We start from the raw sequence: 17,463 nt of genomic DNA, 5'->3' as shown, positions 1-17,463 counted from the left end.
TACATTTGTTTGGTGTCAGATATCATTTGTATTATAGTGGTTTTATGAAATAGTCCACATGGAATTGATAATTTTGTACGCACTGCTGTTAACTCAATGTTAATATCAAAGTTACTGCTGAACTCATGTTCGGGCACCGAGTGAGACATCACTCTAATTAAACCACCTTTGGCCATGCGGGGCCCCGACGTCATGCGAACCCCCTGCTGTGTTTTACGCTTGAAGCGGAGAGTGTGAGTGGAGGAAAGAGGGCAGCTTGAGGGCAACTTTTCGAGAGGAACATCACCAAAATATCTTCGCGTGCTGATCGAAAATGGCTCAGATAACGAGCGAAGGGGCCGAACAAGACTCTCAGCCGACGTCGGACCAAAACGGCACCGGTGAAACAGCAGAAACCGGCACAGAGGAACAGGCCGTGCCGGACCCCAAACAGGAACCGGGCGACAACAACGAGAACAGAGCAGGAATGGACGTGAACAGTGGTCGTGGTGCGTCGGAGGAGCACGGGGACGACCCGTCTCTTGTTCCCGACGCCGACAAGGAAACCGCTTCCCCAGCCGAAAAAGCAGACAACGATGCGGGGGAACCCGGTGTTAAACTCTCTGAACCGGGGAAAAGTCCCGTTCAGGGGAGTTTGGCGAGTAGCATTGATTCCGCTCAAGAGGGCTCCCGGGTGCTGAAACAAGAACAAAGAGAGGGGGAGAACGTGTCCTCCTCTCTGCCCACCGACCGCACAAAGACCGCGGAGAGAGCCGAGCACGGCACCAAGAGACGGGCCAGCGTGGAGCTCACCTCGTCGGATGGAGAGCCGCTCAGCCGGATGGATTCAGAGGACAGGTCTGTAGTGAGCTGTGTGGAGAGGCCTACACTGATTTCCAGAACAGCCAAGAGGTGGTGTTAGGTCACAGCAGCATGCCAAGTTCACTGTTTTAGCTAACAGTTTGTTTACAGGTTTTAGTATAGTTCTTTAACACAGTGAACAGGACGTGCTTGTCTATAATTCACTTCATAATAGCCCAGCTGGCTCTTTTTATTACAACAGTTATTACTCTTATTATTATTATACAACCTCAAGCTGTTGTGTTTTACTGAAATAACAGTAAAGTCCAACTACAGGGCCCATCAGCCTGGGTGGAGGTTGGTCTGTTAAATTACACCACCTTTATACCCTTTAACACTGATGGTGTAGGAGGTGCTTTGTGTTAAAGTGATGTTTAGGTGTGAAAACTTGGATGATTTTGTTGTATTGGAGGATTAAAGAGGTAAAATTGTTAAGTACATGAGCAAAAATGAGAGGAAAATCTGAAAAAACAAATATAATTTTGTGGAGCTGCTTTCATCATCTCACCACCCCTCATGTTGATCATACAACCTCCTGTGGTCTCTACACCCACTGTTGTATGTCAGGTATTACCCTTACCCTACTGGAGACCTTAATGTTAACCTCTCTAAAGTAATCATGAATATATATATATATATATGCTTACATGTTTTTAGTGATTTAGAGTAGAAATATAAATAATAATAAAACTAACCACTTTTGAGGAGAAAGCAAATATGAAGAGAGTTGCAGTCAGTGTTTGTTAGAAAGCAGATGTTGGCCATGTGAGTTTGCTTTTAATGCAAACACAACACTTCCTGCAGCTGTTTCCTAGTAAAAGTCCTAAAGCAGTCTGAATTGATTATGGATGTTTTACCAGGAAGCAGCTGCAGTGTTGATATATCCTCACTGAGGTCAATGTATCTTTATTAAGGTCCCACAGTTTGTAGTTTTCTGGTGTTTTATTTGAAGTTTTGATCCATAAGGAGATATATTTGTGGTTTTAAGTATCAAAAACCATCTCAATGTAGTTTTACATCTCCTCTCTCAGGCTTCTCTCTGGAGCTCTAGTAACAACTGGTCGGTGGACCAATCAGAAGAGAGGAGACTCTGAGCGAGGAGAGGCTGAAAAGAGCCTATTGTTTTAGACTGACAAAGAAGAACTGATTTCAGGGAAAACTGACATTATGTCTAGGTGTGAAACTGTTAGTTTATTAATAAATTGCGGGACATGGGAATGATATAGACTTTCGTACTCACCAGTGCAGTATCAGAAACATTTCCAATACTAGTATCAGCATGAGAGGAATTTTACACCACAAAAGTCTTTGCAGACATAACTATTTTAATAATTCAATAATTGTTTTTTTTAATTTTTTAAGTAAAAAAGCCAAATATTTAATAATTTCAGCTTCTAAAATGACAGGATTTGAGAAGCAGGATTCCTTTGTCATACGAGATAGTAAATAAAAAATCTGTGGGGTGCTGAACTGTTGGTCGGACAAAATGAGACATTTGAAGTCACCTGAAGACATCTCGAGACACCTGAAGACTACTATGGGCCCATAGAGCATGCACAGTATAGTCCTTGGCAGGTTGTGGGTTTAATGCTTCCTCCTGTCAGGCTGATTGACTTCCTGTTTCCTCCCCACACACATGAAAGGGCTAAAATAATTTGACCACACTGCTCTTTCGAACTCTCCAAATGTCCAGATGAGAGAGTGGATCAGATTCTCCTTGTACAAAGAGTCATATTGGAGGTTTTGGTAGCACTCAGAAAAATGTATTCACTGTTTTTTCTAATTATTGTGTATGGGGAAAGTGTGCGTCATGTCATCCTGCAATACAGACTGTGGCCACTATGAGAAAATCTCCTCACAGCCCAGTGCTGCTCCTGGGGAGTTGATCAGCACCCCCACTGTCAATGGACTAGTGTCATTGAAATGAATTTGAGGCTACATCTTTGTCATGAACCTGGTCTGAAAGTGGCCTCACAGTGGCTGGTGTAAATGTCAGAGATGCACCGATCCAACATGGCTCTCTCAGCTCTGATACCTGTACTCAGAATATCTGTTGATCATCCAGTCCTCTGTTTTCCCCAGTTTTTTACTTAATCCTGAAAAGGACAAATAGTGCAGGAGGATGACTGCTGTTGTGAACAGATGTGGACCTTACAAACAGCACTGATCTGTGATCAGAGCTCATACTGTACACTCTCTCCTGAGTGTGTTCGTAGCACATCTAAAAAAAAAAAAAAAGACTAAATTTCAAATGCTTCAAAATCTTCTCCTAAAAGCAAGTGCAGAAAAATGTGCAAGTGATAGAATAGAGCCAGTGTTCGGTCTTGTTGGCTAACCCTGAGCAGCATTGTCTTCACAGACATGTGTTTCACAGTAAAAGCCTACCCCTACATTCACATAAAATGCCTGTGAAGCACATGCAGGAGTGATGGTTTAGTATCAGCAGTAGATTGACGGCTCGAGTCTGCACTAATTTCTATCCTGTGCATTAGTTGTACAAACCTTTAATGAGGTCATCACCCTTTATTTGATCCTTCAAAATAAAGCATTCATGGTGTGGGTAGGTCTGTGGTTATTGGTTGATTTTTTTTTTTTTTTTTTTCCTCCTCCCCACCCCCTGATTTTTTTCTGCCCGTCGTTCTGAACTTTTCTCGCTTCATTAGAACGTGAACTTCCCCTCGAGGCGTCAGTGACATTCACGCTGTGAATCAATCAGCACCGTTGTGATACCGCAAGTTGAATCCTGAACCTCTGCCAGAACTCATCTCACCATCAGTCATGCCAGCTGACGCACTGTTGTGAAATCTGTACCATATACACCTACACTACTGCTGCTTCAGGTACACTATGAGTAACAGTGTTCCTACGGCAACAGTGGATCACTGGAAGCTCCACCACTCAAAGACCCATTTCCACTTTGAGCACAGGAAATGTAACTGTTGTCCCGTGGTTTTTTCCAGTTCCCTGTTGATTTAATATTTTGTGGTCCTTTTATTTCTGTAAACACAGTTGCTGTGACTTTCCAGTCAGGTTTGGCCCTACTTTTTGGAACAAATCATGACACACGAAACCTGAATCGGACAGGTTTGATATAAGCTGTCGAGTCACTGTGCCTGAAAACCAGGCTGCCACTCACTGTGAGCTTTTAATGAGTGAAAAACAGAAGCAGATTTCTTTGTGACTGAGACAAGGACAAAGATCTAGAACTGGGTGCAGCTGCTTGTGCTCCACCTCTGACATTTCCTTTGTTTTAGGGCAGCAACTACTGATTAATGTCATTATTGATTATAATCTTCTGATAATTGTTTGGTCTTCAACCTTTAAGAACAAAGTGAAAAATGCTGATCTCAGTTACTCAGAAGCCAAGGTGTCATTACATGTACCTGCACTGACTCACTTTAATGTTATATAACACTTTGAGAAGTTGAAACCAGGAAAAGTTTCATTGTTGTTTTTTTCAGTTTGTTTACTGATTAAACAGAGATATAACATGTTCATGGACTGCAGACAGGTCGACTTGTCCTAGCAGCAAAAGCAAAGTGGAACTATTAACGTTACTCATGGTTCTGTTTAGAGTTGCACCAATAGACGATGATCTCGTTGATCGACTATGTTCAGAGCAATCGCTGATGGCTTATGTCCTTACCTATGTCAAGACGATATTTAGCTTGTTTTCCCATTAATGTATTGACTTAGTAGTAGTATTGATATTAAATTTAATTAACCCCACCATAGTTAACTAAACAGACACCACTTCCGTCAGATTGAGCTGATGTATGAAGGGTGTGTTGAAGAAACCTGTTTAGTGACTGCCTATCCGTCTCCTGGTCGTGCCGCTTTGCTCTATACAACATCAGAGGAATCAGGCCTTACCTGACTCAGTACACCACCCAGCTCTTGGTCCAGGCCATAGTTATCGCTCATCTCGACTACTGCAATGCTCTTCTGGTGAGTCTCCCTTCACACACAGTGAAACCCTTAAAGATGATCCAGAATGCAGCAGCTTGTCTGGTCTTAGATCAGTCCGAAAAATCAAATCAAAATCAAGGCACTAATGCTGCCTTCAGAGAGACTTCTGGGTCTGCTTCATCTACTTGAACTCAATCATTCAGCCTTATGCTCCTTCTCTTCCTCTTCCACTGTGTTCCTCTAAAGGAATGTGGTCTGACATCNTATATATATATATATATATTATTACATCTGGAAGTTGCAAATGGTTTATGATTTATTTTATTATTTTATAAATAAAATAGAGATTAGTAAATGTAAAACAGTTTCAGTGCTGAGTTATAGGGGCAGGCTTGTTCTGGTTTGACATGCTTTTCCTTACTGTCTGCACCTGTTCACAGGTCAATCCCAAACATAAATCAACAGACGGCCACTAACGTCTCTGGAACACAACTTCTTATTGAACGCACCTCAGGAAGCAAAGTTTTTATCCACATGTACTGTCCACTCTGGCTGTTTCATCAGCCGTATGTTATTCTCAGCTCCAGTAGGAGCCTGTGAACAGTGTCGTGTTAACGTTGGCTCACGGAGCAGAGAAACTCCAGACGCCTGAAGAACACATGAGACCGTCTGCTGTAAGACCTGTTTGGCTGCTGCTGGACTTTGGCTAATCCTGCTGTTGTGGCAGCTGTAAGACCACACTGTAACTTTTGTTCCCACATACAGCAAAGTGGCAGCTGGAGGAGACAGTGTGTGTGTGTGTGTGAGTGACGTACAGTAAATGTGTGTTTTTCAGAGGTGTTAGTCCTCTTGTAGGATGTGTAAGCTTGGCCCCCACAGAGAACCAGCACGGACAGTGATCAGACCAGATGGTCATGTGACTTAGTCCACACACACAAACACAGTTGAGCGTCGGGCGAAGAATGATCAATCTCTGCCTGTTCTTAATTCCAATTTGATTGGTAAGGATGACACAGGGGTATTTTTATGAATATAAAGAACCACACTTGCATGATTGTTTTGAAAAAAGCTTCCTCTCACACTAGGTGTACATGGCTTCCACGGGATATTTTAAAAGCTTTCTCCGCACGTACAGTGGGAATAGATTCCCCATCTTCTTCAAATGGAGGCAGACAATCAATGCAATAGAGTGTTTATGAGCACATCAGACAAATCTCCTCTTAGGATAATCACATAAAAGACACTTTTATGCAGTGATGCAAGCGTTTTGAAATCTTCGACTCCAGCACAAGCAGCAGAACAAATGAAACAGAGTCAAGGGTCAGGTCCCTAATGCTTTGGTGTACTGCTGGTTATATCACAAGCATGCAATGGGTTGTACTTAACAGATGTTTGAAATGCAAGTAGTTTTCCAGAGATGGTGGTGGAGTGAAGGGCTCACAATAAATGGAAAAAAAAAGTATAGTGCACATGTGCTTAACCACACTCTCCTGGGAATAACGCTGTAAACTTTCACCTTGTATCTCTGCTGCTTAAACGTCCGCTCATGCTAATGCATTCACTTCCCGCTGCATTTTTTTTTTAAACGTTCATACCATTTGCATTTATTTATCTCTTGATGTGAAGATGTTTATCTGTGTGCTGCTGCTCTTAAGTTCTGAATAAAATGTTATGTTCATCTGAATCACCTAGTAACAGTGAATACTGTAGGCTATAGCTTTAAAGGGGCCTATTTACAAGATTTCTCTGCCGCCAAAATGTTGGTTTCTTGCCAGAGCGAGAGCTTGACAACGGGCCGGGCTAGCTAGTTAGCATGCTACTTAGTGCATGGAAAAGAGCTGCTTTTTCCAAGCTGGAGACGGCTTCTTAGAGAAGGTAAGGAATGAAGTTTGCTGCGACGTTAGGCTATGTAGCAATATCAAAACTTACAAATAGCTCCTTTTTAAGATGCAGTTGTTTTGGGAAGTTGATATGTTGCAGAGTCCGACACTCTGCTGTTTGCTGCTGGGCAGGTGGTGGGCTATACACTGGGGTTTTTTAGCGAGAGATCAATACACAGCAAATTCTCAGAGGGGCGTAAAACCAAAAAACAATCACATGGAAGACGCTTAAGCTCAGGAGCTGCAGCTTTTTGGTGACGATTTTTTATAGAGGTTTTCATACTATGGGTGACCCTTTCCACATACGAGTCGTGAATGCAATCTGTTGCAATCGGCGTAAAATCAGATTGGTAACCAGTGACGATTAAACGAAAACATATAAGAGGATTTCATACCAACTCTTCTCAAAAATCTTGCCTTCACTGTTAAACCCTCTTTGTGTAATTATATTATAAACGGGAGGGGTAGATTTAAGGGCTGTTGCGGACACCTCCAGAAGTGAGAATTGAATGAGGTCACACGTTTTTTGATCGAAATTTTATCTCCATAAAGTTAGGTATAGTTAGAGGGCATTAATAAGTGATTAAAAATTTGACACATTTTTAGTATAGTGAGGCATCAAAAACGACATAGTTATAGTAAGGCATAAAAAGTAATAAAAACGACATAGTATAGTTAGGCATAAAGTCATAAAAAGAATCATAGTATAGCAAGGCATATAAAAGTCAATAAAAACGACAATGTGTATAGGTAAGGCCATAAAAAAGTCATAAAAACGACATTTAGTATGGTGAGGCAAATCAAAAGCGACATAGTAAAGTAAGGGCATTAAAAAGTCATAAAAACCGATAGTTATAGTAAGGCCCATAAAAAGTCCTTTAAAATTGTCAGAGTATAGTAAGGCATAAAAAATGACAATAGTATAGTTAGGCCATAAAGAAGTGATAAAAACGACATTAGTATAGTAAGGCATAAAAAGTGATAAAAAACGACATAGTATAGGGAAGGCTAAAAGTTTGATAAAATCGACCATAGTAAAATAGTAAGGCATAAAACACGACATAGTATAGTAAGGCATAAAAGTCTTAAAATTGTCCATAGTAATAAAGTAAAAAGGCATTAAAAATGTTACATTTTAGTATACGTAGACATAAAAAAGTGATAAAACGACATAGTTAGAAAGGCCATAAAAGTGAAAAATCCGACATAGTATAAGTAAAGGCAAAAAAACGACATGTATACGTAGGATAAAAAGTCTTAAAATTGTCATAAGTATAGTAAGGCATAAAAATTACATAGTATATGTAAGGCATAAAAAGTCATAAAAACGAATAGTATAGTAAGGCAATAAAAAGTCATAAAAAACGTCAAAGTATGGCGTGAGGCATCAAACGACATAGTATAGTAAGGCATAAAAAAGTCATAAAAAAACGACATAGTATAGAAAGGCATAAAAAGTCTTAAAATTGTCAGAGTTAGTAAAGGCATAAAAATGACATAGTATAGTTAAGGGCAATAAAAAGTCATAAAAAAACGACATAGTATAGTAAGGCAATAAAAAGTCATAAAAACGATCAGTGTATAGTAAAAGGCAATAAAAAGTCCTTAAAATGTCGGAGTAGAGTAAGGCATAAAAACGACATAGTATAGTAAGGCATAAAAAATCATAAAATCGACATATTATAGTAGGAATAAAAAGTCAATAAAACGAAAGTGGTATAGTAAGGCATAAAAAGTGATAAAAACGACATAGTATAGTAAGCAAATAAAAAGTCCTTAAAATTGGTCATAGTATAGTAAGGCATAAAAAACGACCATAGTATAGTAAAGGCAATAAAAAGTCTTAAAATTGTCCAAATAGTATAAAGTAAGGCATAAAAATTACATAGTATAGTAAGGCATAAAAAAGTATTAAAATTGTCATAGTATATTAAGGCATTATAAAATGACAATAGTATAGTAAGGGCATAAAAAGTCCTTAAATGGTCCATAGTATAGTATGGCATAAAAAGACATTGTATAAGTAATGGCATAAAAAGTCATAAAAACGACATAGTATACTAAGGCATAAAAATTCTTAAAAAACGACATAGTATAGTTAAGGCATAAAAAGTTTTAAAATTTGTCTAGTATAAGTAAGGCATAAAAACGACATAGTATAGTAATGCATAAAAATACTTAAAATTGTCAAATAGTATAGTAAGGCATAAAAACGACATAGTAATAGTAAGGCAATTAAAAAGTCTTTAAATTGTCATAGTATAGTAAGGCATAGAAAATGACATAGTATAGGTAACGGCCATAAAAAAGTCTTAAAATGGTCATAGTTATAGTATGGCATAAAAACGACATTTGTAATAGTACGGCATAAAAAGTCATCAGAAAACACATAGTATGAGTAAGTGCAATAAAAAATTTTCTTAAAAAACGACAATAGTATATAAGGCATAAAAGTTTTTTTTAAAAAAAATTGGTCATAGTATAATAAAGGCATAAAAAACGACATAGTATAGTAAGGTTTATAAAAAGTCATATAAAACGACATAGTAATTAGTAAGGCATAAAAAGAGTCATAAAAACAACAATCAGTATATAAGGCCATAAAAAAGTCTATAAAAACAATAGTATAATATAGGCATAAAAAAGTCATAAAAACCATCAATAGTACAATAAAGGTATGAAAAGGCATGAAAACCTCATAGTATAGTAAGGGCAATAATAACGTTCAAAGCAAGTCTTTAAAAAAGTCATAGTAAATAGTAACGCATAAAAAGTCATAGCATTGGTAAGGCATAAAAAAGTTAATACTAATACTATACTATACTAAGTTCCGAGTTTTTTTGATAACTGACTTGCACCAGGGATTGGGACCATAGTGACTAACACTTTTCATGAATTGCCACTGATAACTTTCTGCATGTGACATGGACTTTGTCACACTGTGTAGGTGCTATTTGTGCCTTCATAGTGTGGAGGGAGGGCTGTATTTACCCAATGTTTCTGTTTTCACTGATGACATTTCTTTAGCATAACAATAAACAAAGGGGGAAATGCTAGGTCTTAAATGCCAATTAACTGGGGGAGCTCCATGGTGATATCTTTTGGAATTGTTTATTTGTCCTATTCACCTGCAAGTGGCCTTGCAAATGTAATGCAAATTATCGGGTTTAAATTAGTTAAAATGCCTCGTTTCATGTTTTCTTTAACTACGGGCCACTTTTCCAGTCCCAGCACCGAAATTTTTTGGTTTAATTTGTCCAAAAATTTGTTCACTGAATGCTTGAACAAATATATTACAGTTGTTAATTACACATCTTGACAAAAAAACATTTTGTAAGAAATGTGATCTAATATAATTTAAGAAGCATTTTATGGGTCAAAACACAACCACTTTCGTTGAAGCCCACCTGTGGTTTCAAAATGGTTTGACATTTCCAAAAAAGAGTTAATTCAATTCCAATATAACATTATCTCAAAATGAAAATGTGTGAATATACATTATTACTTTAACACCATGTACAACATTTTTTTTTTTAAACCAAATCAATCATTTATAGTGATTTTTTTTCAAATCTGAGAAATCTTAAGTCCTTTACCGCAACAACCGAGAGAGAGAGTGTGATAGACCAACCAGCCACAACAGGTGCAAAAATTAGCAAAAATGTCATTTCCGCAATACATAATTCTTTACCGCAACAGTTCTAGGTGGTTGCAGTAGTGACAACTTAATATGATACAAGATGAAAGCTCTGCCTATGAATTATATTTTTAATAAGCTTATAACTTTTCAAGTTTTTTCTGACACTGCAGAGAGGTTATAATTCTACTTTGTTTATTTTTGAGGTCCATGGTGCGGGGGCTGTGGTGTTGTACTGGGTGTGTTTATAATAATCTGCCTTTTCTCAATATGTAAATGGGACTCACAAAATATTAGGGACACCTCTCATATCATGCAGTCCAATTCAGCAACTATTGCTAAATACAACCTCAGTAATAAAGATGCCAGTTATAGCTCTCTTGATAGTTGACAATAACAAACGATCATTGTTATATATTTGTGAAGGCACATTTATGAGAAAAGGCTGTTTGTATCATATTAGATTGTACAAGTATTAAGTCAAGTGTAAATTATATTCGTAAATTTCACATAAACATGTCACAATTTTGTTTAACCATGGTATTTTATCTTTTCTGTATCTTTAGACAATTTCAAGGTTTACTGTCAAAAATTTTCTTGTGGCGTAGAAGAAAACCATGAAAATCCTGATATTTTATGTTAATCTTTTTTTATATCAGTGGTTCCAAATGATATACAAAGGTTTCATGAATATCTATTTAAAAGGAGGAGGAAATTTGGTATTAAATGAATGTTCAGTAAGTACATTTGGTAGGAACAATTGATAAAACCATAAAAAAAACATACAATTCCAGATTAAAATTCAATTAATGACATTTTCAAATGTTGTGTTTTACCTTTTTTATATATATATATTACTTACTGTGGTGGTTAAAATGAGTTAAAAAACTAGTAAGGCATAAAAAATTGTTCAAAATATTCATGGTGAATTTTCTTGTGTTTTTTCAACAGAAATTATAACTCATACTTTGATATATCCAACGCATTTTATGTGTCACTCCTGCTAAGCAACCTGAACTGTTTACCTACCAGAGACAGACAAAGTTCGGCGGTTAGGCATTGTAGTTACGCTAGCTAACATGATTAAATAACATCAGTTGACATTTTTTCTGGTGACGTCAGGTATCACTTGTGGATATTTTACGACGTGAGCCTTCAGATAGCTTTTCACCCTGTCAGTCACATCAAATACTAAGCAGACTAAAAGCGGTTGTCTAGGAGACCGTATCCTCTTCCAGGGCAACATTGGAATTAACAAACATGACTTCCTCCAAACAGTGCGAACACTTCACTCAAATATTGTTAGGGACATTTCCCTACTGTCGCATATGCAAACCTATCCCCCTTGGTGAGAATGACGGATGAGCTCCTCACATAACACTTTTATCTTTCTCCTTGTCTTTTTACACATAAAACTAATGAGACCATAAGTGAAGATTATCCGCTCTCATAATTGTAAACAAATCATTTTCTGTTACTAACCTCACTCTAAATGAGGGCTTCTAATAAACAGCTGGGTTTAGCTAAATGCAGCACAATGATTCATGTTCCCTGGAGACAAACACACACCCTGGTTAAGGCTGGAAGGTGATGACTTCAAGAACAGGTGGAAGGTTGGTAAAGGTTTAATGACATCAACAAGAAGCAATGCAGCTATATACACGTGACCAATATTAATCAGTTTTTAAAAACGTCTATTTAAAAAAAATGTTTGGGTGGAAAAAAGACATCCTTATCTACAGTACAGTAAATTCAAAGTATAAAAATATATTACAAATCTCAAGTATTTACAAAGACAGCTTCTCTCTACACATTCCTAACGTCTACTGTTACAGCTCTGTCAGTTAAGTTTTCATCTAACAACAGCAACAAGTTGCTTTCATAACGTGTCCTCAGTAAACATCAGCACCTAATGAAGAAACACTGGAGGCTCCAAAGGCAGCCAAACAAACAAGTCACTAACACTCCCAGCATCCTCTGGGAGAGAGGAAAGGGGGTTGGGGAGGGGGGCGTGGAGTGTAAGAGAAGAGACGAGGAGACAGCCTCCGTTCAGGGTCGATTTAGCAAGGAAGTGACAGTGGAGCTTTCTCTTGAGGTGTTAGAGAACATCTCTGTGGGAGAAAGTGGGTGAGAAAAATTCATCAGTGGGTCCAACTCTCCAATGCTTTAGTGTACTGAGATGAGCTCACACAACACACACACACACAACACACACACACACAAATACACACACACACAACACACACACACACACACACACACAACGCTCACAATACTAACACAACGAGTCAAGGCTACAAGTCCACACACACCACACACACACACACACATCAACAACACACCTGTAAATGTTGGGGTCCCGAGGAGTACAGCTGTGTCTGTGGGCCAGCTTCGACACAGATGAACCACCTTGGTCTTCTGCTGCAGTCTGGTCACTCTCATTCACGCCACACATCTGGCAGTCTCTGACACACGCAGCAGAAGGTTTCAGATCTGGAGGTTTGGGGAGGTGGAGCTCAAAAGCAATCACATTATGTCATCAATCCTCTAAACCTTTTAAAAGCAGCAGTTAAGGGTCCCCGATATTTTTATTTGTTGTGTGTTGATCCATAAGAAGATATACTTTGTGGTTTTAAGAAACCAAAACCATCTCATGTAAGTTTTTACATCTCCTCTCTCAGGCTTCTCTCGAGCTTCTAACAACAAATCGGTGAGCCAATAGAAGAGAGGACTGCTCTGAGCCCTCTCTTCTGATTGGCTGACTGTTTCTGAGTGAGCCAACAATAATAAAGCACATTTCAGGCAAAACTTCACGAAGAAACCAATCCTGCAAAGGTTGGGTGGTGGTCCTGGTGGGCGGGGCTTGTGGCGTGACTGAGACAGTGAAACCTACCTTTAGCACTATAATGGGACCTTTAAACTGAGATGAGGACGAACCTCGTGGTCCACCTTTCTGTTAGAAACTTGGGTGCATTGGCAACATGTGTAAGTGTTGCTTTGTGTGTACAGGTGTTAAAACACACCAAATTACATACTTGCGTAATAATCAGAATACACACAACCAACATAGCAATAAACTAACTTCAGGGCTTTAAAAGATGTTGTTTTTATTGTATAGTTGTCTCTCTAAGAATTAAACTTTCATTATTGAAACTATGAATCTTAATCCAGTATTTGGTTTTACTGCAAAGAAGGCTTAGGAGAAGAAGAGCAGGAGGACAGAGGTGTGACAAACAGGGAGAGTGTGATGAGGAGGAAAGAGGAGGCAGGAGGGAGAGGGAGGAGGAGAAGAAGAGCAGGTTACATGTCTTCAGGTGTGCCAGTGCAACAGGACCTTGACTTTCCCAGAGTCCTCTCTCCTCCTGGCTATTACCTGAAACACACGCACATGAATAAAAAATGGTCAGCTCTCAATCGATCTGCTGCTTTTTAGAAAAGCGTTTTAGAAGAAAACGTGGTGATTCACTCCTAATCAACCAGGCACTGTTTACAACACAGCTGACAGTGAATGAATGAGTTTCATCCAAAACTGCTCAAAATAACCAGCATCAGTGGAATGCATCCGTGGATAATATGGTAGCATTATATATATGTTGTATGTGCTGTGAGCCCACCGTGCTGGTGGAAGACCGCAACACTGTGTCCATTGCCCAGGCTCTCGATGTGTGTTGCCAGGGTTGAGGCAGATGGCTCGATGGGCGGATGGCGTCATGTCCTGAGAAATCGAAGGAAGTCAGAGGTCGGGCTGGAAATAAAACAGGAAAAATAAAAGTCTCTGTGTCCGAAAGTAATCGGCATTTATATCATTGTGTGTTGTGCGTGTGTGATCCCATACGGAGTGAGCGTCTGTGTTGTTCTGAGTTTTCCTCTCTTGTTGAGGCCGGCCTTGGACGGAGGACTCCTCTTCAACTTTTGCCTGACTGGAGTACCATTGGATGAACTCTGCGAGCTGATAGTGAGTGGGACGTTGACGTGCCAGCCCCCCTGAGAGGCAAACGTTGGGCGTTGCAAGCCCCCCCACCACACACTACAGGAACAACAAATGATTGATTGTGTGAGTTAACAGAGGTCAACACAGAACTGTGATTCCAGTGTGGGCAGTATTACAGGTGGTGTTTCTTCAAGTCCTGCTCAATGACTGGCTGAATCTAAATGTACGTGGTGGTGAGTGGATAAGGTGTGTGTGTGTGTGTGGTGTGTGTGTGTGTGGTTTGTGGTGTGTGTGTCATCACCTTGAATGGTTTGTCCGCCGCTGTGGGTCAGCACTGTGTCTCTGCAGCCAAGCTCTGAACTGGTTGAATGGTGTGTTGTCACAGCTTTGCAGCCCTTCCACAGACACACAACACGCTGTGTGACACACACAAACAATCATACGACAGAAGGGCAGGTGGCTGCAGTAGAATACGCAACTCAATGTACAGGAGCTCCATTCAAGGAAAACAATCCTACGAACACCCTCTGTCAGGCTCTTATAAACAAACCATGTGATTTTTTGTTTTTTTTTTTTTTACATCAAATCAAAACCACCCGAGGGATTGAAGGCCGCCCTCTACATCCCTGCCTCTGATTGGCTTAGCTTGGATATTTTTTCCCCGAACCAATTACCATGCCTAAACCTAACAATCCAAGGCAGGTAGGGGCGGTTCTTGGCTCACCTCTGGTAGGAAAAAAAAATAAAGCTAGAAAAATACAATTGATAGATAAGTGTTAAAAAAAAGCATTCCTGGGATTGCCCCTTTAAGACCAATCAGTGACCTGACCCATGACGCCTCCCTGCATAAGTTTATGTACAAAATGCGTTCTGTACTTTTTGTGTAATCTGCTGACAAAGCTGGGACACACAGTGTTAAAGATGAGAACCTCCTTGGTGAGGGATTATATAACTTTGAAAAAAACCTTGATGTATATTGTTTCAGACAAGTGGCCTTTGGTCTCTGGAGTTACTCCTTTGAGCCTGGGAATAAATTCCTGGGACCCTGATCAGGGCGGGATAATTAAATACAAGTCTAGAGTATCTTTCAGGGGAGGAGGCAGATGTTGATGTCATATTACAAGATACAACATACCAACAATTTCAACTACTGAAATCCTTAAAAGAAGAACAATGGAGAACAGCCGCCAGACCTGGTATTAACATGCGTCTCAGGTGATCCAGTCACAAGAGGCCCGACATCGTCTCCCACAGTTTAATTAGTCCTGCACAGTTTCATGAACTATTTCAAAATGGCTAAAAACTTATTTAACTGTAGAGCTGTGCATTGAATTCCTTGCCCTGTCCCCCTGTCCTCTCTTCTCTCTAACAAACTGACTAAAAGCAACAACACATACATGTTTATTTGAATCTAGAGCAGGGAAGTGATATCGGATCAGTAGAGGTCACTAGAGACATGGGGAGGTGTGAACCGACTTGTCCACTTGTGACTGGATCGGCTGAGAACACGTTAACTAAATGGTCCTGAACAGGGCCTGATAGATGAGCTACACAAACGTGTGATTTACATGATGCTTTAATGGAAGCATGAACTTCCTGTTACGTCTTATTATTAGGGGTCAATATGTAGATTTCTTTCTCCATGAAACTTTTAAGGTTTTTTTTTTTTTAAAATGGAACACATGTAAGATATAGTGGAAGAACGAACCTAGTTTCACCACTGAGCTCCCACCTCTGACCTGCAGTCTAACTGGGTTTACCAGTCAGATGTTCACTGTCCATTTACTCCTACTGGACTCGTTGTTGTTGGATTCAGATCTAACTGCTGCTTTCTTACACCCTGCATCTGCGGTTATTTGATGCCACCTGAGTTTACATTCTAAATAAAGCTAATTCCGTTAAGGCACCCTTGGGAACAGCACACCACACAGTAAACCCAACAGTCGGAAACTGACCCCTTCCTCTCTGTCCGTCCACATGGTGTGGCTCTGATGTGCTCGGCCAGGTCGGGGCTGCTGGGGAAACAGCAGCTGGCAGTGATCCCAGCAGCACGTATAGCTCAGAGACTTCCCCCCGCCGGCGCCGAGCCTCCCCCAGACACCGCGCCCCCGCTGTGACCGTTGAGCATGGCTCGGGGTCGGAGCGGACCCGCTGGAGCAGCCGTGCTCTCCATGTCCATCAGGGTGCTGCTGATACTGGAGTGAGTAAACACACACAACACAACGACAAAGAGAAGACATTAGAAAAGACAATAGTACAAAAATAAAATCAAAAAGAACAGAGGACGTCACTGATGATACGTGTTTGTCATGTGACTGAAGCCACATGCAAGCTGCTGTCCTGCTCACACCACAGACTGTTATGTTAATGTGACGGTGCACAAACTACACAACTGAGAGGTGAGATGTGAGGTACTGAGACGTCTCTGTGGCAGGAGAAAAGAAAAGATGAATTAACCGTTAATTCAACATCATCAATAACATCAATGATGAAAAACTGGAACTATCTAGAGAGCAAATAGTTAACTAAAAGAACTAATCAACTAATAAATAACTAAATAAAACAGACTCTTAGAGGAAAAATAAATCATTTTAAATATCATCAGTCAAGTCGACAGTAATCGAAGCCAACAGATGCAGGGAGCTGAAAGTTTGTGCTGTCATCACTGCAGGGCCAACCTGACATTTTCACTGCGTCTACACTCAGTGCATATATTTATACCTCCCTTCTCCGCCCTGGACTTCCTGCCTCCAAGCGGCCCCTGCGCTCTGATTGGATTTACTGCTCTTTTCGTGTCTCCAAGGTGTTACCAGTTATGAGCACAACCACTTTTTGGCAATGAGGAAAAATGAAGTGTGGTGGTGAACACTGTGGCAGCAGCTGGGACAACTCATACAGAGGTGAGGGCAACTCTGAAATGGAGGACACATCAATTTCAGATCTGACTCCGGGTTTTAAAGTTTTTCAAATCAGAATTAGAAGGTGCAGTGGAAACCAGAAGCTCTTTAAGTTGGTTTAATACCTACACATTCACATGCACATTATTATTTCATCATTATGATGAACTGTCTTAAGAGTGTTAAGCTGACTTTCAAAAGTAAAGTGAAGTGAAGTGAAACCACTGGCTGTTGAACATCTGTTTTTAAGTTTCATCTGAACAATTTGTGGCAATAATGTAAAACACATTTTAAGGATCCATGTATGATAGAGCTGCAGCAGTGTGGTGTGCGTGTGTGTGTGTGTGTGTGTGGACTAAAGTCACATGA

General features: G+C 39.9%; 1 protein-coding gene across 1 annotated transcript in view; it reads left to right on the top strand.

Annotated features, from left to right (window-relative positions):
- The first annotated feature begins 200 nt into the window (after positions 1-200).
- Positions 201-17,463, top strand: part of LOC111224906 (zinc finger protein AEBP2-like) — a 23,489-nt gene continuing 6,226 nt past the window's right edge. Inside the window, exon 1 of the mRNA XM_022749604.1 lies at positions 201-837. Within this exon, the coding sequence (XP_022605325.1) occupies positions 314-837 (524 nt within the window). The 5' untranslated portion in view covers positions 201-313. The remainder of the gene's footprint in view (positions 838-17,463) is intronic.

Source organism: Seriola dumerili, unplaced genomic scaffold, assembly GCF_002260705.1.
Source record: "Seriola dumerili isolate Sdu_G_001 unplaced genomic scaffold, Sdu_1.0 BDQW01000138.1, whole genome shotgun sequence".
Classification (NCBI taxonomy): domain Eukaryota; kingdom Metazoa; phylum Chordata; class Actinopteri; order Carangiformes; family Carangidae; genus Seriola; species Seriola dumerili.
This window is presented reverse-complemented; position numbering and strand designations above follow the sequence as displayed.